This window comes from Felis catus, chromosome F2, assembly GCF_018350175.1.
Source record: "Felis catus isolate Fca126 chromosome F2, F.catus_Fca126_mat1.0, whole genome shotgun sequence".
NCBI classification, from domain to species: Eukaryota; Metazoa; Chordata; class Mammalia; order Carnivora; family Felidae; genus Felis; species Felis catus.
The window spans coordinates 3,564,201-3,590,434 of NC_058385.1; the positions used below are offsets into that span (position 1 = coordinate 3,564,201).

General features: G+C 37.6%; 1 protein-coding gene across 2 annotated transcripts in view; it reads left to right on the forward strand.

Annotated features, from left to right (window-relative positions):
- SNTG1 (syntrophin gamma 1) overlaps positions 1 to 26,234 on the forward strand; it is an 888,982-nt gene that overhangs the window by 647,507 nt on the left and 215,241 nt on the right. For both annotated transcript variants that reach the window (XM_019822638.2, XM_019822636.3), the window contains exon 10: positions 21,928 to 22,030. In XM_019822638.2, coding sequence (XP_019678197.1) covers positions 21,928 to 22,030 — 103 coding nt within the window. The remainder of the gene's footprint in view (positions 1 to 21,927; positions 22,031 to 26,234) is intronic.

Below are 26,234 nucleotides of genomic sequence, written 5' to 3' on the forward strand. Positions count from 1 at the left end.
CTTAGCTAGCCTAGGGGATGAGACAGAGCAAATGACCTCAGGGTTAACAAGGTCCCTTTTCTTTTGCTAATCAGCTCTGCTCTGGGCACCTTCACCCACAGCACAGCGGTCTGTAGCTCTATTCACCTGTTTACCTAATTTGGTCCTTCCTTCCTGTGAAAGCCGCTTTCTGCTATAGTACTAAATGCGGGGGGCACTTTTGACCTGAATACCTAATCTTGTTTACCTCTTATACCTTTGTATTGGGGGCATTTGCCACCCCCCCTATTCTGAGGGTCTTAGCCCCTCTTTATTCTGGGGGCCTTAGTCCCCCTTCTCTATCCTTATTCACCTAATCTTGTTTACCCAAACTTGGGTGTGAGCATCCTATGGCTTTATTATTCTTTATGCCCTATTAACCAATTGGTGCAAGCCCAGGAAATTTCCAAGCTTATTCCCCACGTGCCCCCACCATGAGCAACTTACCACACAGCAGCCATCGCATCACTTCTGCTGGAAAATGTTCTGTGGTTTCCCAGCACATGTAAAATGAATGAAAACTCTATCTGGGCTTAAATGACCTACATGCCCACCATTCCCAAAATTACCTGGTACCAGTCTCCCACTAGCCCACCAGTGGCAGCCCCCACATACCCTCATACTGTTGTTGGTTTCTCCCACCTAGGCTCACGTTCACCTTGGTGCCTTTGCCCTTGTCATCTCTGCCTACAGTTTTCTCCCCTGATCTCCATGGTAGGTCATTCATGCCGTCCAGAGCTCAGACTAAAACTCTGATCAGAGACTTTTCCTGATAAGTCACTCTCGACTTTGAGTCTTTCCCATTGCATTTATAGACGTCATTTGCCAGTTTGGGTTTCCTGGCATCAGAGGGGGAACATTCCAAGAATAACTGGGAAATAGAGCTGTGGCTAGAATAAGAAAAAAATAAGAGACGGAATACATATTCCCTTGCTCTATTCCCTGGAAAGTAGAATATAAACCAATGGACTATTTTTGGCCAAATTTGATGTCCCCAACAAGAAATTTTAGCTCTAAAAGCATGTAATAAGTGTAAAATATTAGTATGAGATTATGTTTCGTGATTGAAATGCGTTCAAGACTCCAGTACAGAGGTGTAAATTTCTTCATGTCAGCCCTGGTGAAACATCTTAATCAAGCCATCATTTAAAAATCACTGTGTATGTGCATGTGTGTGTGTGTGTGTGTGTGTGTGTGAGTGTGTGTAGAAACCCTTGTTCCTTCCTACCAGAACATGTTTCCACACCCATTGCTTCAATTCTGTGGGCTGATACCCTTACAACATGCTTATTTTCTATGTGTTTAAAAATTGTCATCTATTATGTGCCACAAGTGAAACAGAATAGTCAAGTTGCCACTACAAATCTAGCAGAATAGCACAGCTCAAAGCCAACAATATGAGGTGCTGGTGATGTAAAGCAAGAGAAATTCTCATTGATGGCAGGTGAAAATGCAAAATGAAACCATGGTTTGACCGTTACAAAGCTAAACAGTAATGTAAAATTCAGCGTCCACATTCAAAGATATTTACCCTCCCCCAAAATGGAAACATATGTCCGCACAAAAATATATATAGGAATTTTCAGTAGTTTTATTCACAGCTACTGAAAACTAGAGCAATCTCCATGCCCTTCAACGTATGAATGGATAAACGAACTGTAGTACAATCATGAAATGGAATACTTACCAGTGAGAAAACGTAATGATTGTCTCAATTGATGTAGAAACGCATTTGACAGAATTCAGCACCATTTTCTGACCAAAAAAAAAAAAAAAAAAAAAAAAAAAAAAAGCAAACACTAAACACAGGGCGCCTGGGTAGCTCAGTTGACGGGGTGTCCGACTTTGGCTTAGGTCATGATCTCACGGCTCAGCTTGTGAGTTCGAGCCCCGTGTGGGTCTCTCAGAGCCTTGAGCCTGCTTCAGATTCTGTCTCCATTTCTCTCTGCCCCTTCCCCGCTCATGCTATCTCTCTCTCTCCCTCTCTCTGTCTCTGTCTCTCTATCTCTCAAAATATAAATAAACATTGAAAAATTTAAAAAAAAACCCTGGGAATAGAAGTAAATTACCTCAACATAACAAAGGCTTTATATATGAAAAGCCCAGCATAATCATACTCGGTAGCAAAAGACCAAAAGACTTAAAAGCTTTTTCTCTAAATTCAGGAATAAAATAAAGATGCCTACTCCCACCACTTGTACTCAACATAGTACTGAAAGTCTTAGCCAGTGCAATTAGTCAAGAAAGACAAAAGACGGGGCGCCTGGGTGGCGCAGTCGGTTAAGCGTCCGACTTCAGCCAGGTCACGATCTCGCGGTCCATGAGTTTGAGCCCCGCGTCGGGCTCTGGGCTGATGGCTCAGAGCCTGGAGCCTGTTTCCGATTCTGTGTCTCCCTCTCTCTCTGCCCCTCGCCCGTTCATGCTCTGTCTCTCTCTGTCCCAAAAATAAATAAACGTTGAAAAAAAAAATTTAAAAAAAAATAAAAAAAAAAAAGAAAGACAAAAGACATCCATATCGGACAAGAAGAAATGAAATTATTTCTCTTCACAGAGGACATAATTTTACATGTAGAAAATCCTAAAGATTACATTAAAAATGTTAGAACTAGTAAACACAGCAAAGTAACTGGATAAAAATGCAGTTGCATTTTTAAACACTATCATGAACAATCCAAACAAAAATGAAGGATTTAATTCCATCTATATTAACACCAAGAAAAAAAAATAGTGGGGCACCTGGGTGGCTTATCCGGTTAAGCGTCTGACTTGATTTAGGCTCAGGTTCTCATGGTTCTCAGGGGTCTCTCGGTTCATGCAAAGGACCCTCATGTTGGAGCCCCTCTCCCCCCACTCTCTCTCTCAAAAATAAATAAATAAACATTTAAAAAGATATAATTTTGTTAACATGTCAATAGCAATCTGCAAATCGAATGCAGTCTCTATCAAAATCCCAATGAGGGGTGCCTAGGAGGCTCAGTCAGTTAGGTGTCTGATTCTTGGCTTTGGTTCGGGTCATACACTCATAGTTCATGAGTTCGAACCCCACATAGGGCTCTGCACTGACAGTGCAGAGTCTGCTTGGGATTGTCTCTCTCTCTCTCCCTCTCTCTCTGCCCCTCCCTAGCTCTCTGTCTCCCTCTGTCAAAATAAATATATAAGCTTAAAAAAATCCCAATAACATTATTTTTTGCAGAAATAGAAAAATCCATGAAATGACCCTGAATATCCAAAACGAAATTGTAGGTCTCACACTTCCAAAACTTATTACAAACCCACATTAATGAAAATGATGTAGAAGCAGTGTAAAAACAGGTATAAACTCATGGAATAGAGAGTCCAGAAATAAACCCTCATATATATGGTCAAATAATTTTTGACACAGATACTGAGACCATTTAATAAGGTAAGGACAGTTTTTTCAACAAATGCTTTTGGAATCTTCCCTTCCACCATACACAAAATTTAACTAAAAATGGATTAAATATCTTTAATTCGTTTAACGTTTATTTATTTTTGAGAGAGAGAGACAGAGAGACAGAGTGTGAGCGGGGGAGGGGCAGAAAGAGAGGGAGACAGAATCTGAAGCAGGCTCCAGGCTCTGAGCTGTCAACACAGAGCCCAACACGGGGACTGAACTCGTGAACCTCGGGATCATGACGTGAGTCGAATTTGGATGCTCAACCGACTGAGCTGCCCAGGTGCCCCAAATTGATTAAATTTTAATGTAAGACCTAAAACTACAAAATTCCAAGTTGAAAACAAAGGTAAAGCTTTACATTGGATTTGGCAATGATTTCTTGCCTATCACACCAAAAACCCAGGCAAGGAAAGTAAAACTAGAATGCTACAATGGACTATGACTCAGTCCTAAAAGGAAAGTAATCCTGTCAAATGTTACAACATGAATGAACCTTGAGGACCCCTTGCTAAGAGACATAAACCAGTCACGCACCTACAAATAAATAAATCCTGTATGACTCCTCTTATATGATGTATCCAGACTACTCAAACTTACAGAAACAGGAAGTAGAATGATAGTTGCCAGGGACGGTCGGGGAGAGGAAATGGGGTGTTTTTTTAATGGTTGTAGAGTTTCACTTTTACAAGATGAAAAACATCTGGACATTTGTTGCACAACAATGTAAGTATGTATAAACTCCTAAATTGTACACTTATGAATGGTTAACACATTAAACTTGATGTGTATTTTGCTACAGTTAGAAATTTTAAAGAAAATCAAGAGATCGCATAAAAATTCAGAATTGCTTTCTTTTCCTGAAGAGATTAGAAGCTTTGGCAACTCTAGGCGGACACACTTCGTCTGTTTGCATAGTTTGCTGCCTTCCCCCATTATCTATTTGCCTGTCCAGCTTATGCCCTCACTTGAATGGCAACCCTAGAATGGCAAAATGCCAACTTAGTTAAGAATGTACCAATATTGGTTCATGACCTCTGAGAGATGAACTATATGAGTGCAAAATGTTAACAGTAGGGGAAACTGGGGGTGGGCTCTATAGGAATGCTCTTTTCAACTTTCTATAGATCTAGAACTATTCTCATATAAAAAGTTTACTTAGGAAAAAAAAACAACAAAAAAAAAAACTAAATCCAAAGGTACTTACAATGACCTTATATTTTTCTCTTTTCTTTGACTGTTTTTTTTTTTCACTCTCCTATCCAGAATGTCAACTCCTTGGGAGTGAGAATTGTTTCTCTTTTATTCAATGCTTTGTGTACTGACACAGTCCCAGCGATCAATAAATATATAGTGAATGAAATAATGCAATGCCCTCTCCACCGCAAAGTAGGCTGTCCCACTAAGAAGTGGTTTTCCTCCTCTCTTATGGACCTTGTTTCTTCTTTTCTCACTCTTTCAAGATAATTCCCACAGATTTTTATTCAGTTGTCTGTCACAACATTCTTTTGCCATCTTAAGAAAGGAAGCTTTATATATCAGCCCTTGGACTACAGGCTTTAAAATATGTCTTTACTTTTCCCACAAAGAACCATGGGATTACAGATGAATCAACAGAATCTGAATCTCCACCTACCATTTTGAAAACCTCCCTTTGAAAAACTCTTTAGACTCTTAAGTCATTCCCAAATGCACTTGATTGCTTTAGGATTTAATTACAGGCTTTTGGATTCCTTCCCTTGTTTCTGTGTCCCAATTATAAATTTCTAAATGACATGTAAAATTTGTTAAGACTTAGTTTAGAGTTCTTCTTTGTCTCGGAAATGGGATGGTTATTATCAGCCATTTCACTTTTCTAAATACTGAAGCAATTTCCTAATCACCAGTTTGGTGGGTTTTTTGTTTTGTTGTGTTGTGTTGTGTTTGTTTGTGTTTATTTTTCCAATTTCAGGATGTCTGTAAAATGTAAACTGTGCCCATTGGAAGTAAATTTTCAGATTTTGCCTTCCTTGTCTATCTCAGAGTGTAGTAGTGTGTTTGTATGGCCAAAGCTATCTTTGGTTTTCTTGGGGATTCCTCCGATTTCAATCAGCTATACTATTTGATGTTGAAGACTTCCGGGAGTTCGTCCTGTGGCTTTTAAGGCACAAAAGTGAATGGGTGTGTATAGTCAGATGTGATTCTGAGTCTATACCGGAGTCCTCCCTATACTAAAGAAAACAATTTTTAATTTTTCCCATTATAGAAATAAATACAGTTCTATAGTAAAACATTTTATATGAAATTCTTACTTCATTTAACCTAAATAGTTTTCTGGTAATGTGAGCTAACATTTATTAAGGAAATATGGTGCCAAGCTCTTGTCTAAGCATTTTGTTGGTAGCAAAACACTTAATCTTCAAAAACTTGTTAGATAGAGATGACTATTGCCATCACTTCCCCGATAAGAAATGTGTATCACAGAGAAGTTAAATCAGTTGCCTAGGGTTATGCAGTTGGCAAATTGTGGAAATAGGATTCAAACTCATAGGCTCAAGCTCCAGAGCTCAGCTTTTGACGAGGACATGCCATTTAGATTAAATAGTTTGGAGATGATTTTGTTATAATAATTTCTTCTCAAAATGTAATGGGAATTTAAATTTTTAGCTGTTTTTATTTTTTTTTTTTCAGGAATGTAATAGAGCTTGAGTTTTAAAGAACTCTTGATTCAGCTTTCTGTCCTGAATGTGAATCTCATCTCATACCAACTGCTGACAGTGTTTTTGAGTGCTCCAAATCTGAAGTGTGTTGTGATAATAGAAAAATGCTTTTTCTCTTGCAGCATTTACGATGGGTTTCTTAATGCTGGTCTTCTACCTATTTCCTCACTGGGGGGTAGAATTCTTTGTTTGTTTGTTTGTTTGTTTGTTTGTTGCCATCCAACTTTCCTCCACCTTCTGAATGTCCCTGATGATTCATTTAGCAAACATCTGCAGACAATATGGTTTCATACGGCGTAAGATTTGTACATCCTGGCTTGACTGTAACTCACGGAGACACCCTTCCTCTGTTTTCACAGAGACCCCAACGTCCAGGCTAGTACCAGTGTGGCTCCTGGGCCCAACCAACATCACCCCTATGGCTTGTTCCCAGTATCAGGCTGGCTGAGGGTTTCTGCAAAAGCTAATCTACACATTGCCTCATTCCTCCGTTGAGATTTCCCCCTAAACCCTTGATTAAATTCCTTTCTTCGAAATGCCTCAATTAGTTTCTGTTGACGAGACCCCAACAATTACAGATATTTATCTCTAGTTCAAGATTTCCTGGGGTCTTAATGAACGTTGTTGTACTTTTCATTGTAGAAGTTTCAGCAAAGGTCTTTGATTAGGATAATGAACTGGATGAGGAAAGGTTATAAAAATAGATAACTAATTATGGAGATGAAAGAAATAATAGGACCTCAATCTAACTGAGGAAAGAACACTTCTGGTTAGAACTACATGTCAAATGTCTTGAAAGATAATACACGTAGTTTCTTTTTTTAACTCATGAGACCTAACACAAACTCTTCAATGTAGCATTCTGTAGTAAGTCACTCCTCCTTCTCCTTCTCTTCACCACACGCACAGTTACACTCACTCTCATTATAGCTTTGGAAATCATTATCGTCTTCTCTTTCCTTGAGATCTTTTTCAACACGAGCAAATTTAACTTTCAGGCCAACCTTTTGTCAGGTGCCTGCAGTGCCCCTGGAAGGGATACAGCCATTTTCACTTCACTGACTGGAGATATCTTGAAATATACAGGAGAGAAATACCTCTGGTTCCATTTCAAGAGTTGGACCCGTAATGCTTGGTTTACTTATTTACTATTTACCTGGAAAGCTGCTCAGGGAAAGTAATGTGTTCCTGACTTATAGCATCATAAAAAAATCGAGAAAGTAAATGGAAACAAACCGCCAGGTAGCACTAAAATAATTAGATGAGATATGCTCTTTTGGTATGAAAAACGTTGATGGCATAAAGTTTCCAGAAAATATTTATAATCTCAACAGTGTTCTTTTCACACCGACTCGATATTGAAGGCTTAGTCAAAGGCATTTTACATTCTTTACAAAATTATATTTTGATGACCTGTTATAGAATACCTTATATGGTCTAATAAAGATTAGTACAATATGTTTACTTTTACAACATAAATCAGCCTATATTTAACAATACAAAATATTTCATTGAAAAAAATAGAAAGGTTGTGAAAATAAGAGTACACAATTGTTTCAAGAGTGATATAGTTCTAATAATATGTGAGAGACAAAAACTGTAATTGCTATTATTTTTATTAAATATTAATTGTATTGGAAATACAGTTAATAGATAATAGAATTATCAATTCTATTATCAATTATCAATACAATTTCCATTTGTATTGGAAATACAGTTAATAGATAAAAAAAGCCTAGATAAAAAAATCATACTAGATACTCGGTTTCTCCTTGTAAATGGTTTATAGTTTAAGATGATGATGTCCCCCACAAAACAGAGCAGTCACAGTTTGAAAGCATAGAAACTGTTAAGTTTTTATAAGTTATTATATACAACATAGGTAATATATTATATACAATGTAAGGTATTATATACAGCATACAGTATAACATATACAATATACAATATAAGGCATACTATACAACATGTAGCACATGGTATGATACACAGAAGACAATATAAGGTATTATATACAACATACAAAGTATTATCAGATGCTAGTGATAGACAATTTATAACGTGCTTTATTTGGAAATGTTTACGCTCTTTTCCTATAATTATCCATGTTTCATTTATTCAAGGAATGTGAAGTATTATGCTTATTGGGTAGCAAATAATTATGACCACATCCAACGAAGTTGAAAAAGTATGCTGTTTTCCTATGTGCAAAGCCATTGAGATTTAATACACGACGCCTGCAGTTGGTTTTTCACTTTGTTACTCTGCACTTCAGGAAGGAAATCATAGTATCTTTCTGAGATTTTTTTCTTACCAACAATTGGAATAAGGTCATACATCTCCTAGTTACATCAAAGAGAGTGTGATCATTGGTTTAGAAAATGTCTAAGAATTCCTTTGAGCTTCTTTCACAAAGCAGTATCAAAGAGAAGGCATACTTTATTAGTCTTCATGGTCTCCTTTACGATGCAATGTTTGTTGCTCTTAATTCGCTTTTTGATGTCTGCACAGTCATGGAAGGGAGATGGTCAGTTCCAGTGGCGAGCAGAATCCAAGCCGGCCCTGGAGTGTTCGGCCCGCCGTGCCATGCGTTACACACCTATTTATTGAGTCTCCAGTTTATGAAGCAAAGATAGGAACGAGTCAGCAGTGTTGTTGTAGCGATTTCCCAGTCCAGTGAGCTGACAAATTGTGGCCCCAGTCAATCTGTCAACATGTCTTTCCCATGCTTCTTCTTTGCTCTCAGTAGGTTATAGCTGTGGAGCTGCTCTGTCTGGGGGTACAGCTGTCCCAGGTTGCTATGGAGACAGAGCAGTTTTTTTTTCCCTTCCTCTTATTCCTGACAAACAGGAACCCTTATCCTCCCCAGGACTCCACATAGACCTAAAGCAGGTGGAATGTGAATAAAGGAATTTCAAAAGACATATGGCTCTAGCGTTTCATACTCCAGCTGGGAAGGGAGCCCAGCTGCCCTTATTCTCACCTACGTACCACCTGCTTTTCAAAGGAAATGTTTGTGAGAATTATAATCACTGGTTTTCTCTAATGCCGTCTCATCTGAAGGTACTATTTGTGAGTTCACATAACCTCAGCGAACATTCATTCTTAAAATGTCTTCATGGAACATAAACCATTTCAGTTTTATGTCTCAAATGAATAGCCTACGGATTTTTGTAATTGCCATTAATTTACTCCAATTCATTTAAACAGATAAAGCTTAAATTCCTCGTTGCTAAGCCATTTCTTTGAGGCCACCCAGTGATCCCAGATGGCCTCTGACAAAAATGCAGTTCTAAGAACTTGAAGGGCCCAATCTCCGTTTAACAAATGGTCGTGGATACCCCCTTGTGGCACCTCCTTTGGATTGGGACCATGACTCATGCGGTTTGAGGAAGCCGCTGAGTGTTGAATGCAAAGAGATTTTCCCAGAGTTGTTTCCTTGTTTTTGTCATTCAGGTACCAGGTGGCAGGAGTGTCCTTAGGGACTCTGTTGGAAAAGAAGCAGGGTTCCAAGTAGAAAAGTAGACTAGAGAGAAGTTCGAGGTGACAAAATAGAAAGGAGGTCAGTTTATAATTTTGCCAAGGGTCATTCTTATATCCTGTCAGTAATATCCATGTAAGTAACATGCAAGGCTTCCAAGTACATGCGTCTCATAAAGCACACGCATCCTGCACAGTTTGCTAAATATCGTAAGGGCTCTTACGACTGTAGTATCTCCAACATTTTTGTGCATGAGGGAGTTCTCTGAAGGCTGAAATTTGAAGTAATCATTAAGCAAAAGAACAGATGTATTTTTTTCTTCACGTCCTTAGCAACATATAATGCAAGTTAGTTCCCCTACTTCTGCACATATTATATTTGACACATACACATCTATTCGCAAATATTTCAAATTACCAGACACCCGAAGAAACCCACCGGCTTCCCATAGCAGCACGGCTGTGTTTCTCCCTGTGCAAACTTCAGTTACCAAGGAAGTGCAGCACCGCGTACTCGGGTGGCCCCAACAATGTTGCTAATGGTATCAGCGTGTTTGTACTGTACCCAGCGTGCATCACAGGGGGATGGCGTTTAAAATTTAGAATGGCATATTTAAATGGCTCACGCAATAGGCTGAGATGACAGGGTGCGGCAGGGAGCAGTATAAGCAGTGGTAAAATATTTACTTCTTAGTTCTATGTTGTGCAAACGTGTTACGATAATATGCACAAACAAGTATTTAGCAACTGTATCCTGCAGCTGCAAATCTAATGTGGGTGTGATAACATTTAGCTTTGTTTTTCAGATTTCAACAATTCATTTGGTGTGAGATGATCTTATGCAGGATTCTATAAAAATAAGGGAAAGCGTTATGATTTCTTTCTTCCTTCAGGCATTCGACTTAAATCTGGAACACTGTTTACACACTAAACATTCATGGAGCTGTGGTTTTAATATGAACTTAGAAGAAGTGTGCACGCTGGGTATTGCAATCCAATATGATTATACAATATTGACATCTTCATGAAACTTTGTTTTAAACACTCTGGACTTTCGGGGGCGCCTGGGTGGCTCAGTCGGTGGAGCGTCGACTTCGGCTCAGGTCATGATCTCGCAATCTGTGAGTTCAAGCCCCGCGTCGGGCTCTGTGCTGACGGCTCAGAGCCCAGAGCCTGCTTCGAATTCTGTGTCTCCCTCTCTCTCTGCCCCTCCCCCATTCATGCTCTGTCTCTCTCTGTCTCAAAAATAAATAAACATTAAAAAAAAATTAAACACGTTGGACTTTCTTAGATAAATATGGACAGGTTCTGTACCTCACTCTTCTGCTTCGGATATTACAACCATGTATAAGAAATCAGTTACAATACTTTCGGCCTATTAAAGAAGTCTTTTCTTTCCCTTCCCTCAAGATTTGAATGGAATGTGCTTTATTAATGTGCAGTGACTGCATTTTATAAATATACTTGGCATCTCTGAAGGAAGATGGGGAGTCATTCAAACATAAAGGTCTGATTTAAATATTTTCGGGCCTCAGTAAGCAGTTGATTACATTTGGTTTGGTAATTGAACGCTTGTTCATGTGCTAAAGGCACTGATGATCTCTGAGGTATGACCAGTGAGAGACTGACGGAAAAACACCGGAGAGCTTCCCATTGTGAGGGCAGGCATTGCCCTGGTTTTTGTTTGTTCTTGTCGTGCTAAGCAATGAGAAGACTGTGCCCAACATCAATGCTACCCGTATTATCAGCAGAGAAACTAGACAAAAATCCCGTGATGTCTAGCAAGCTAAGTAGGTTTGGGTCTGAGTAAGTTACCTACGGTGTTCACTTTTAAAAACCTTTCTTGTAGCCTTTGTTTTTCCTTTTATTTTATTGTGAACACCTGTCTTCTCGCTGGTTGGATAATCTGTAGAACCAAAGGGCTTTATTGTCCTGATCTCAACACTCCAGATTTTCTGGATTACAAAATACGGTGTTTTGAATATGGTAGACACCTGATGTATGTTCGTTGCGTTGATTGAAACTCCATAGTCATTAATCCCAGAAGGGAAATATGCAAAGTAAGTAATTTACACAAATGCAGTCTTACTAATTTACAGAGAAGCCCCTCCCTCCATGTTACCCTGTTTTCTAGTACCCGGGGGGACGGCGTTTTCTACCTCCTTCTCAGTACTAGGGCAGTGAGGTGATACAGGGTAAATGGACTCTGTCTATAGGGGCTATGTGAGAGCTGAGAGGTGGGGATTATCATCTCAAAATCACCATGAGACTCAAATATGCTTTTTAAAATAATTATTGAAGGTTTGCCATTAACCTCCTTGGAAAAAGGCCCAGTGGGAAAAATGGAGAACTCGCTCATACATGTAATTTTACTCGTCAGTCTGTCATTTTTAGCCGCTATATTTGAGCAAGTCGTTTAACTTTGAAATGTTTTCCACTTCCCATTTGTAAAATTAAAAGCAGTGACTTCTGTCTTGTGTACCTCACAGGCTTTATGTCACAAACCTAAGGCTGCGTTAGAGCTTGCACGCTTGGTGACACGTTATTCAGTTGTTGAACTGTGGTCTATTACACGTACAACTGTATGTTAAGACTTAGTGGAAACCAGTGAACAAATCCAAATAATTTATTAGTCAGATAATGTGGCCCAATATTCAGTAGAGACGATATTGTCCTATTGAATTATTGCCGGGATATTTTAAGTGTTGCACCATCATCTCTGAAAGTGTAGTATGTAAAGAACCATCGATGTATGCATCAGTTAATTAAGAGTGACAGTGGTGGTTAGGACAGGGTGGGTGGCCCCCCAGCTGTCACGCAGGCAGCATTTAGCCCGTGCGTCTAGTGTCATTTCTGTATCTAATGAGCTGCAATATTCAAGCCCGTTATTCCCTGTGCTTTTGTCCAGCACAAGAGTGAAATGATGAATTTGAAAACTGCGCTTCCCTATTGGTGGGTCTTAGCAAATAAGTAAATCTTGGAACTTTCCTTTCGAGATCATTCAGAACAGTGTCAAGGGTCAAAGGAGCAGTGGCCCTGTCTAGGAGTTACTGACCAAGTTGCAACCAAAACAAACAAGCAAGCAGAAAAACAAAATAAGAAGCAGCTCTCTTCCTCTCTATTTGAAAAAGAGTGACTAATTCAGCTGAATTCAAAGAACAGGCAAAAGTGTGGCAAAATGTACATTTAGATACATTGATATCTATCTGTATATAGCTTTAGAGACACAACTGCCTCTCCTAGGTGCTCGGTTGTTGTTCGGTTTACTATGTTCTTCTCACCCCTAGGTTTTACATGGAATCCCACATATAGGGTCTTACATTATTTTGGACAGAGTATTTACATTTAAATCTTTAATTCATTAAGACTTGTTGCTAGTATATTGCTTAAAATTGTATCCTATTTTATTTTCTTCTAAAAGGATAGCCAGATATGTTTGTACCATTTATTATAACCAGTCTTTTAAACACTTGATTAAAAGAAAAACATCTCTATCGTGTATTAAAAGTTCAAGTACACTGAGATCAACTTTGTAGTTTTTATCCATTTCTACTAATTTATTTACATATCAATAACATGCTGATTGGATTAAGTGACAAACATATTCAGACATGACTAGCTCAGCTCCTCCCAAGCCCTACTGCTGCTCTTCTTAGCATTTTTGGATATTCTGGAGGCTATTTTAATACTTTCTTTGGACTTAATTTGTTCTCCTAGAAAATTTCACCAAGTATGTGGCATATCCTTGCAAGGCTTTAGAGTTTGGTATCTATCCTTCAATAAAAAATACAAATTACTTGAAAGCAATATATGCTTTGAAAAATCTAAGGATTTTTGTTTTTTTATGTTTTATTTGTTTTTTGAGAGAGAGAGAGAGAGAGAGAGAGAGCGAGCAGGAGGGGGAGGGACAGAGAGAGGGGACAGAGGATCTAAAGTGTGCTCCTCCCTGACAGGCTGACAATTAGTGAGCCCAATGCAGGGCTTGAACTCAGGAACCATGAGATCATGACCTGAGCCAAAGCCCGAAGCTCAACCAACTGAGTCACCCAGGTGCTCCAAACATCTAAGGATTTTATAGGTTTTTCCCTCCAGATCTTTAATATTTTCCCCTGGTGTGTATTGTAACTAAGAAAAAGACCTTTTCTTTTAAATTCCAATTAGTGTTTCGTGGAGAATTCTTTACGTGCACAATTATATTTTTAATAATGGGTTGATTTTATTTTCTTAATATTTATAAAATTTTATTTTTTTATCTCACTATGTTTGTAGAACTCATAAAACATTTTTTGAAAAATACTGGAGACCGTGAACACCTTTATCTAGTATCTGATTTTAATTGACATGGTCTCGCTGCTTCAACATGTAGGAAAAAAATTTTTTTTTGCTTTTTAAAATGATTTTTAATAAAACTTAATAGCTTAATCACCCAAAACTACTTAATGAGGACTTTTTATGAGATAGGTGCTATGCCATGCCCGACTCTTTGAACATACCTGCAAAAAGATACAGCCTGCTGCCCTTGCATGCACACATTTTCATGGTGCATAGATAGAAGAACGTTAGACATAATATGTCAGCACACTATGGGGTAGGTAGGAATGTGCTAATAGGTATGAAAAATGACAGGTAGGACAGGGAAATGAGGGCAGAGGTATGTGGAGAGCTGTAACTTTAAATAGATGGATGAAGATAGGACTTACTGGGATGATTTTTGAGGCAAAAGCAGAGGAAGTCAGGATGAGGCCATGGGCATATTTAGAGAGGGACCATGGTAGGCTCAGGCAACAGCCAGGGATATTCAGGAAGCATCGTGAGATTTTCTCCTATTCCTGTTTTTCTTAGAGTTTTTATTAGAAATTACAGCTCAGTTTGACCAACTGTCCTTTCAGACTCTAATGGAGAGGACAAAATCTGCCCCCCCCCACCTATCTATTATTGAAACTATTAATAGGTTATGTATATTTACCTTGATGAAATTAATTACATTGATAATAACTTCTTGATATTTATCCAGGTTTGCTATTTTGAAATACGGCCTATTTGGTCATAGTATAATTTTATTTGTCACTTGTAGGATTCTATAAGTGAATAGTGTATTTAAATTATTACATCTATCTTTATATTAACAGTGGTCTTTTGTTTCTTCATATGATTTATGTCAGCTTTTATTATTTGTTTTCACTTTAGTTTGACTTTGTAACACGAAGAGACTTCAATAATTTCATGCTGGAATAATTTCATGCTGGAATAATTTCTTCTTTAAGAATTAGATAAAACTTAGTTTTGAACCCATCTGTCCCTGATGCCGTTTGTGAAGTAAAGCTTTTAGGAATTTTAAAATTTAATTAAGCCTGCTTAATAGAACATAAACTAGTCAATTGGCCATATAACAATAAGAAGACAAAGTAAAATATTGCTTGAATTATTGAGGAAATCATCTTGGAATTAAAACAAATGCTGTAATAGCATTTCTACAGCCATGTGAACTAGTTAACAATGTATTCTGCTTGTTACATTGAAGTTCCATTCATCTAGCATTTGACTTTTCACCCACTTTTGCTACATAAAATCTCATTTCAATGGAGTCTTTGAAAGTGATGGAATTATTTTTAGTCATAGCTTTAAATAATCCAGGAAAATTTGCTCAAATGTTTCAACATTTCGCCTCACTGAAGTAAATGGTTTTCTTGCATATTAAAATTCATTGATATTATTATTATATCCTGATTATTTTTAGAGCTGAAATTTCTTATTCATTCAAATTTTATTCTTGATTGTAATATTTACCAGAATCCAAAAATTACTGCATACTTCAACACTACTTGAGGCAGAAACTCTATGAATTCAGAAATATTAAAATTTCAGTCGTTCTTTTTTTAAACATATAACCGGATATACATTTTTGCTGTGACTTTTCATTTTAAAGCAACATAAATTTAGACTAGAAATGACTGTAGGAAGCCTCCTGTTGTATCCCTTTACATATATGGACTGTTTTCACAAATTAACATGCAGACAAGATGAAGAAATGAGTGAATGCACCCTCAAGAGGGTCACATTGCCTTTCTTGAACTGCTTTGTCCGTGATAAATTCTGATCCCTATCCCATCTACTCCTGGCCCTTCCAGCACCGTTCTCTAGCCCCCTGATCACACCAATTCAACGTGAAAGATGCTATTTTAAAATCAGCCCAAATCCCTTTCTTCTTCTGCATTGCTTCTTCCAGATTCTAAATTATAGTCGATTTCTCAGAGTTGGTTCACCCCCTACTTCCGGTGGTGATGTGATGTGATCTTCCTGGATACAGTTCCATACCTCATTTTCCAGTTGGATAATCTCCGCTGTTACACTTGATTTCCTAGCAACCCAATAGCACCAGTTCTCGTGACCACTGTAGACTCCTTCCTTGGCCAAATGGTTCTCCCTTCAGAAGGCTCAATCTTCCGCCCTGCCACCTGGCAGCCACTGTGAGCCCAGGTGTAATCTGTGGGTGTTAATGTATTCACCTGCACTCACACCTCAGAGACGGCCGTCTGCTCGGTCAACTGTTATTCTGCAGATTCCTTTGAAACCTGAACGTGAAGGCAGGTGCACAGGGCCAGAGGACCCTCTGACCCCATTCAGGAAAGCCGTTCAATTACAATTTCCTCTCAAACTCTTACCCCATAATACACGTAGTAAGTCAAGTTTTTTTCCCCACAATTAACATAAACAAAAAGCGATTACGTAATAGTATATATAATAAAAAAGTGATTTGTTTATTCCGTGTTGACATGTAATTATTTTCCTAACATGAACAGAAAAGCATGTGGTTGTATCTAGTGTTAGCCTAGTCGTTTTGTCTGTGAAGCAACGTATTTGAAATCATTCCTCAAAGTCACATTTAATTTCCTTTTCAGCCAAGAGTCAGGGCTTTAGGAAAATGATTTACTGCACTTAACAATATGTCAAGAGAGATGAGTCAAATGTTAATGTGAAATTCTAGGTAACTGTTTTCCATCACTGTCATCGGTGAACAGCAGTACTTATCTTACAGTCTGGAGATGGAAATCTTACTTGCTTGTTCTGACATCATGCGAGGGTAGTGATTGTGACCCTCACAGACTGTCTAACTGCCTTTGTTGCCACTGAAGATGTGTGTGTGTGTGTGTGTGTGTGTGTATGTGTGTGTGTATATGCGTCTGTGTGTGTGTGTTTCCTGGTGTGTGCTTAAAGTACACCCAGGCAAAGCAGAAGTCCCTCTTTTCATCGATTAAAATTAATCCCCAAGGTTGGGGTAGGGGACAGGGATGAATAGGCAGAGCACAGAGAATTTTTAGGGCAGTTAAAATACTTACATTATACAATAATGGTGAATACATGTCATTATATATTTGTCCAAACCCATATAATGTACAATACCAAGAGTGAACCCTAAGGTAAACAATAGACTCAGGGTGCCTTGTGATCATGGTGTGTCAATGTCAGTTCATTATTTATAACAAATGTACCCTTCTGGTGGAGGATGTCGATGATGGGGAAGGCTGTGCATGTGTGGAGGCAGGAAGAATACGGGAACTCCCTGGGCTTTCCCTACAATCTTGCTGTAAACCTTAAACTCCTCTATAAAAATCGTCTTTAAAAAACAAAAAATACAAACCACTTCCCAGCTAGGGGCAAAATTAACTTCATATACCAAAGCTGTGGCAGATAGATAAATTCCTCTTGAAAATCTCATATTAGATAGAATATCCTCTAAGGGGAAGGAGGAAAGGGTGAAGAAGACAAATGATTTTATGAAGTTTCCCTTCTAACAGGTGAGTGGAACTCAAAAACATTCAGTTCATAAACTGAGTTGTTAGGTTTGTCATCGTTTAATAGAATAAACCTATAAATATCTATTTTAATACCTGCCCCACTTTTGTTGCTATTGATTACCATCCTTTACCAATCTCTTGCCCTTTCCTCATGTACATACCCAAGGCGACATGATAGAACAGTCATGCTGATACATGATCTGATCAAAATGCACATTTGATTTGCATCATAAAATGTGAGTGAAAATGAAAAAGACAGCTGGATTTATTGGTGCAGATTTCTGATTTTGCAGCCAGATGACATCCATCATTACTCATGATGTATAACCTATATTTTCCAACCCGACAGTACCGGGCTGATTAAATATGCATTCAAAGCATATTTGCAAAGCTGAGAAAAATTTAAACACATTATCTCAATCCTGTTCACTGAAAAGGTGAATATTCTTGCATTTATTAAGAAATGTGTCTGTGTCAAGGACTTGAACTTGTGATTGCCGAAAGATAGCCATATTTGATCTTTTATTAAAGACAAAACTAAATTATCTCTTTAGGGTGAGATTTTACAATTGAAAATTATTTGTTCCGATTTTTCGCAATTACATTTGAATAAAAACTTCAAGATTGAAGTACACATGTAAAGTAGCTGCCCATTGCCGATTGCTGAGGCAACCATATTTAACTTATACATGTTTATTCTCATATTTACGCTTAAGATGCTCATATGGTTATTTAGCAGTAGATATTATTTGTTGTACACTTACTATGGAATGTAAGGATTGACCTGTTGCATTCCACCATCCCATATATTTCACTGACTCACCAACTCCTAATACAATGATATAATAATGATTATATCAGTGTTATGTGTCAATGCAAAACATAAGCCAAGCTCATAAGTCCCCACTAAGCCAAAATGGAGTAAAAAAAAATCCCACAAACATTGGGACGTTGAATGGGGTTGTCTTACATCTACAGAAAAGTAGGAGAGAATTGATATCTTCGCAGTATTATGTCCAGTGATCCATGACATAACATAGAGTTCCATTATTTAAAAAATAATGTTATGTTTGTTGATATTCAATCAAACCAGGTGACCTTTGTGCTGTTACAAAAATAAAATGTAACCAAGTAAATTTTAAAATCTAATTCACTTTGTTAAGCCATTTATGAATCAGGCAGCATTCCATCCAGCAAGTAGAAAGAAGCTCTAAGGTTCTGTACAAGATGGAAGGATTTTTATTATAGGCAGATATGGGGAGGGACAACTAGAGAAGAAAGAAAGAAAGAAAGAAAGAAAGAAAGAAAGAAAGAAAGAAAGAAAGAAAGAAGAAAGAAAGGAAGGAAAAAGAAAGAAGGAAAGAAGGAAAGAAGGAAAGAAAGGAGGAAGAAAGAAAGAAAGAGAGAAAGAAAGAAAGAAAGAAAGAAAAGAAAGAAGAAAGAAGGAAAGAAGGGAGAAAGAAAGAAAGAAAGAAAGAAAGAAAGAAAGAAAGAAAGAAAAAAGAAGGAAGGAAGGAAGGAAGGAAGGAAGGAAGGAAGAAAGAAAAAGAAAGAAAGAAAAAGAAAAAACAAAGAAGGAAAGAAGGAAAGAAAGGAGGAAGAAAGGAAGGAAGGAAGAAAGGAAGGAAGGAAGGAAGGAAGGAAGGAAGGAAGGAAGGAAGGAGGAAAGAAGGGAGGAAGGAGGAAGGGAGGAAGGCAGGAAGATTACCTCCTTAGTCTTGACCAGAAAATTCCTCACTACATTTCTGGGAGAGGTTGCAAGTGAAATTAGATTAGGTTTTAGGCCCTGGTTTGGTGAAGGCCTAACAAATGTGACTACATTTGGGGCTTGTGGTTTTCTTTCTAAGAAGGTATTGCTTTGTGTCTATACTGTTCCATGCTAAACTCCCTCAGTAACTCACCTGCTAATATCTCATGTAATAATGTCTATAGATTCCCAAGGATTTTCTATGTTCAAAATTATGTTGGGGTGTCTGAGTGGTTCAGCGGGCTAAGCGTCTGACTTCAGCTCACATTATGAGTTTACGCCCACTGTCAGCTCAGATTCTGTCCTTCCCTCTCTCTCTGCCCCTCCCCCACTTGTGCATACACACACTCTCTCTCTCTCTCAAAATTTAAGTAAAGAAATTATCTTCTCTCTGAACAATCTTCTTTCAATTCTCATGCATTTTATTAGCTCTTTTCTTGCCTTACTGTGAGAAGACCTGAAGAAAGATTGAGGAAAACTGAAGATAGTGGATATTTTTGTCTCATTTCTGATCTCAGAGAGAACTGTCTCAATAAATCGAAGTTAACTATGATGTTTCTAAAAAAAATTATATCTTCTTTATAATATGAAGATACTCTTTTGTATACTCAGGTTTTTGAGTTTCTATCAACTGTATTTTGTAATGCTTCTTTGCATCTATAGAAATGATTATCTAATTTTCTTCATTTTTAAGCTTTTTTCCTACTTTCAATGTGATGAAATATAGTACTTTTTTCTGCGTGTGACTTTATCTTGTCTATTGCTCAGAGTGGGCAAACTTTACTGTTCTGTCATCAAGTTACTGATTCTGTCTTATGTCATCGTCACTGTATTACTGAGCCAATTTTGTTATTATTATTATTTTTTTAATGTTTATTTATTTTTGAGAGGGAGAGAGAGTGTGTGTGAGAGACAGAGAGTGTGAGAAGGAGAGGGGCAGAGAGAGAGGGAGGCAGAGAATTCCAAGCAGGCCCTGCACTGTCAGTACAGGGCCTGACACGGAGCTTGGTCTCAGGAACTGTGAGATCAAGACCTGAGCCAGAGTTGGCCACTTAACTGACTGAGCCACCTAGAGTCCTCAGTAAGGTTCTTTTTTTTTTTAATTTATGTTAGCACATTTTTTAGTTCTACAATTTTCCTTTTATTTTCATAATTTGTATTTCTTTGCTGAGAGTTTGTAATTTTTCATTTGATTCAAGAGAATTTGTCATTTCTTGTTGACATATTTTTATTAGGGTGACTTTAAAGTCCTTGTCAGATAATTCCAGGATGTAATTCATCTAGTTGGAGTTAGCTCTCTTTGCTCATTTAAATTGTGATTTTCCTGGGTCTTCAAGGGACATGCTATTTTATTATATCCTGGCCACTTTGCTTGTTATGTTGAGACTGTGGCTCTTACATAAGATTTTTTTTTCTTTTTAGCAGGAATTCACTCTACCACAAAGGTCCTAGCCTAGTTTTGTAGGCTGTGGTTCCATTGATAATATACTTCTTAGAGTCTGTCTGGCGTCTTGGGTCTGATTGATTTCTCACTGTTCCCTGTTGATGCTATTTGAGGAAGTGGAAGGAGCTCTCTCAGCCTGGGCCCCCCTGGTGCCACTAAGTGGACAAAGGGATGCTTTATCCAGCAGTGGGTTGAAGTTCCTCCGCTGGATGGTTGGTGTCCTCTTTGCGGTTGCTACCGTCCTGGGATCCCTACTGAGTTCTTTTTTCCTTGATCTTTCAGAGGTCACCTTGCATTTCAGTTGTCTCTTGCAAGTTTTTGAGTGTTTATACTCCCTGAGTGGGGAGCAAAGGGAGCTGAACCCATACCCTCATTTCCGGACCAGAAGTCATTCTAAATCATTTTGATAGCCAATTCTCTCATGACTGGAGGTTGAGCGTTTTTTCTGGATGTTTAATAACAAGCTGTGTTCCCAGGTTCATTAGCCGTCTCTTCACTAATTGTCTGCAATTCCCCTCTCAGTCGATGTGAGCTTTTTAAATTAAGATATATTTATATGTTTTCTAGATACCTTTGCTCTAAATAACTCCTCAGCTTCTTGTACTTCTTTAGCTATTTCTCACATGTATCTTGATATAATTTTTTAAGACATTGACATTACTGTAAGTGATAGAAGTAAACCCATTAGTCTACAATGTGAAACATGTTGAGAGTTGAGGATAACAGTCTTCACCATTATTCCAAGTTTGCAGGGAAAGGAAGCATAAAATATGCGGTGATATGACAGGAAAGGAATACCTATGTGTTTCTTGTGTGTTTTTGTTTGCTTGTTTGTTTTGTTGTTGTCGTTTTTGCAAAAGTGCTTGAGTGAATCGGGGCAATTTTATTTAATTTGAATTAGCTCTTTCATCAACATCTTCAGGGTCATTTATTTTTATATGTCCAAGGGGGTGCATAATAGAGGTTCAATAAATATTTATTAAATTAATGGCATAGAGGCTCGAGCACCGTACCTTCCTATAGAAGTCATAATCTCTCATATTGCCTAATAGAGACCGTACACGTAAGAGATATCTATGAATATGAACGGAAGATGATGACATTGTGAGCGAACAGGGGACCACCAAATGGTGGGAAGAGAAAGGAGGTGATGGCTGTATTCCTACAATGTTATGTAATTCATTCCCTATTTTAATAAAATGTTTCTCACCTCTAGGGCAAAAAAGAGAGGCGAAAAGACACCCAATCATTTCAAGGTCTTTGCTATCGCATAAGATATTTCGTGAACATACTGACGATGGTATCATTTTCACTCCTTTTTGTTTCAGGTTCAGGTTCTTCGGAACGCTGGAGAAGAAGTGAACCTGACAGTGTCATTTTTAAAAAGAGCGCCCGCTTTCCTCAAACTCCCACTGAACGAAGACTGCGCATGTAAGCATTTATGAAGAATAGGTAAAATGCTCGCATCATCATATTTATTCTCGAAACCGTTATTTGCTGACAGTAATTGATAATTTCGTTTTAAAGTTGGGATTTCTGCCTGAATACAAATATTTTTTATATCACACAGCATTTTATGAATGCTTATGCAAAGGGGACAGATGCTAGTTTATTTTTTTAACTTGTTTTATTTTTTATCTTGTAATTTACATCCAAGTTAGTTAGCATATAGTGCAACAATGATTTCAGGAGTAGATTCCTTGATGCCCCTTCCCCATTTAGCCCATCCCCCCTCCCACAATCCCTCCCGTAACCCTCCGTTTATTCTCCATATTTGTGAGTCTCTTCTGTTTTGTCCCCCTCCCTGTTTTTGTATTATTTTTGCTCCCCTTCCCTTAGGTTCATCTGTTTTGTCTCTTAAAGTCCTCATATGAGTGAAGTCATATGATTGTTGTCTTTCTCTGACTAATTTCACTTAGCATCATACCCTCCAGTTCCATCCACGTAGTTGCAAATGGCAAGATTTCATTCTTTTTGATTGGCGAGTAATACTCCTTTGTATATATACACCACATCTTCTTTATCCATTCATCCATCGATGGACATTTGGGCTCCTTCCATGCTTTGGCTATTGTTGATAGTGCTGCTATAAACATGGGGGGGTGCACATGTCCCTTCAAAACAGCACACCTGTATCCCATGGACAAATGCCTAGTAGTGCAATTGCTGGGTCTAGGGTAGTTCTATTTTTAGTTTTTTGAGGAACCTCCATACTGCTTTCCAGAGTGGCTGCACCAGCTTACATTCCCACAGATGTTAGTTCTGTTTCAGAATGCATTCAGCACATTTACAGTTATTTTCTAGCCTATAACTGGAGACACATTATTTATTTTAAAAATAAATATTTTAATAGTATCCTATTATGTGCATTGTATAGCTCTATTACATTTCATTCATAATATCTGATGAATATACTTTCTCTAACTAGAAAATGATATAATCCTATGTGGCTCCTGGACTTCTAAACAAGCATTTACACTTGTCATGGAAGGAAGCACCAGTCTAGGTAGTAATGGAATAATTTTCATAAGAGTTAACTTCAAAATGTCTGTATCAATTTGTACATTAAGAAATAAAACATTATCAAAAATTTTTGCTAAAAATCAAAGAAGAATATATCTTTTAACTGAGGCATAATTTGCATGCAATGAAATACAAAGATCTTAAATGCACAATTGGATTGCTTAATCTACATGCCTATAAATCACAGAAGGTTTCCTCCATGGCCCTTCCCAATAAATACCACCCCAAGAAACAACCATTAATTTAATTTCTTATCATTATATATTCCTTTTCTTTCTTGTAGAACTTTTTTTAGAACACAAGCATACTGTATTTACTCTTTTATGTCTAATTTCTTTCACTATGAAAAATCACGTGTGTTTTAAATTTCAGTCATTTGTTCATTCACATTGCTGTGAATATTCCATTAAATAAATAGAATAAAGTTTGCTAATCATTCTCTGATTGATAGACAAGGGACCTTGTTTCCTGTACTTTGCCATTATAAATAAAGCTACTATGAACATTCTTGTATGAGGCTTTGGAAATCTTCCAATTTTATGTTCACTACCGTAAGTACTTAGGAGTGGGGTTGCTCAGTCACCAGGTAGATGTATAATTAACTTGTTAACTGCCAAAAAGCATTTCTACAGAGAACGTTTATTTAAAAACCTCTTTATCTCCACTCTGGCTATGCATGAGAGTTCTGACTGCTCTACATTTAATTCAATATTTTATGGTCAAAGATTTTTTTTAGCTATTCTATCGAGTGTAGAGTGGTGTCTTATTATACTAGTACTTTGCATTTCCCTGAAGACTAATTACGATTAGCTCCTTATCATGTACCATTTGCATATATTACTGGAGATCTGCATATCTTAGTTTGTAATGAGTGTGCTCAAATTTTGCCCATCTCTCTATTGGTATATCTTTATATTATTGTAGTGCAGGAGTTTAAGAAAATATTCTGTACATAGTCTTTGTCAGCTCATGTATTACAACACTTTTCTCTCAGTCTATGGATAACTATGTTTTCCCTAAAGGTGTCTTAGGTTTGCAGAAGTTTTCCATATTGACAAACTCCAATTTACCATTTTGTGGCTGCTCTTACTGCATATGGTTATTGTTTTCCGTATCTTCTCTAAGAAATACTTGCTTACCCCAAGGTTGCAAAGAGACTCCCCGACATTTTCCTGGAGCTTTATGACACTGGCCTTTACGTTGAGGTTTAGAGTCCATCTTATACCAATTACTATCTTGTGTCTGAGCTAGGAATTTAGAATCAAGAAATTACTTTCTTATTTCCATTAATTTTTGTGTTCATCCTTCCACCTTAGCTGCAGTGTTAATCTCCTAGGATAGGTTCTCCAATTTTGCAATTGTTCATGATTATTTAGCTGTTCTATACCCTTTGCATTGCTGCATATATTTTAGAAATAGCATGCCAATTTCTATAAAATCCAGTTACAATTCTCCATGGGATGAAGCCGGATTTATAGATAATTTATAGAATTAACATATTAACAACTTGAAATCTGTAAGCCCATGAACATGATATAACTTTCTATTTATTTATGTTTTCATTTTTCTCAGCAACATTTTAGTATTTTCAGTGGGAAAGTCTTACATATCTTTCATTAAACTGATTTCTAAGCATTTCTTATTCTACCATAAATGGCATTTAAAAAAATTTTAGTGCCCATATATTGTTGCTAACACATAGATATACATTTATATATTCTGCATCATAGGCTTAATTTTCTTATTAGTTCAGGTAGGACTTTCTGTCTATTCTTATAGGCGCTCACTTTATACAGTTATGTTATCTGCAAATATTGAATTCTCCTTCTTTCTTTACAATCTGTATTTTTAAAATTTCTTTTTCTTGCCTATTTCAATGGCCAGGACTTCCAGTAAAATGTTGGGCAAAGTCTTGAGGGCAGATATCTCTCTTTTGCTCAAGATATTAGGAGAAATTTCCAGTCTTTTACTGTTAAGCATGACATTCATATATGTGCTCACTTATACCTTTTATTTAGGTTGAAGAAGTGCTCTTTTATTCCTAGGTTACTGAGGATTTTTCTTTTCCTTTTTAACATAAGTTGATGTTGAATTGTCACAAATATTTTTATGCCCATTGAAAGATTATATTTTTAATCTTTTTTTTTATTCTGCTGATATGGTATATTTTTTTTATTATATTTTTATGAATATAATCTATTGTCAAATAGGTTTCCATACCAGACTAGTGCTCATCCCAACAGGTGCCCTTCTCAATGTCCATCACCCACTTTCCCCTCATCCGGCCCCCCATCCACCCTCGGTTTGTTCTCTGCATTTAAGACTCTCTTATGGTTTGCCTCCCTCCCTCTCTGTAATTTTTTCCCCTTCCCTTCCCCCATGGTCTTCTGTTGAGTTTCTCAAGATCCACATATGAGTGAAAACATATGGTATCTGTCTTTCTCTGACTGACTTATTTCACTCAGCATAATATTCCAGTTCCACCCACATTGCTGCAAATGGCAAGATTTCATTTTTTCTCATTGCCAAGTAGTATTCCATTGAATATATAAACCACATCTTCTTTATCCATTTGTCAGTTGATGGGCATTTAGGCTCTTTCCATAATTTGGCTGTTGTTGAAAATGCTCCTATAAACATTGGGTTACAAGTGCCCTATGAATCAGCACTCCTGTAACCTTAGGATGAATTCCTAGTAGTGCTATTGCTGGGTCACAGGGTAGTTCTATTTTTAACTTTTTGAGGAACCTCCACACTGTTTTCCAGAGCGGCTGCACCAGTTTGCCTTTCCACCAAGAGTATAAGAATGTCCCCCTTTCTCCACATCCTTGCCAGCATCTGTAGTTTCCTGATTTGTTAATTTTAGCCACTCTGACCAGCGTGAGGTGGTATCTCAGTGTGGCTTTGATTTGTATTTCCCTGATGAAGAGTTACATTGAACGTCTTTTCATGTGTGTGTTGACCATCTGGATGTCTTCTTTGGAAAACTGTCTATTCATGTCTTCTGCCCATTTCTTCACTGGATTATTCATTTTTCAGGTGTGGAATTTGGTGAGTTCTTTATAGATTTTGGATACTAACCCTCTATCTGATATGTCATTTGCAAATACCT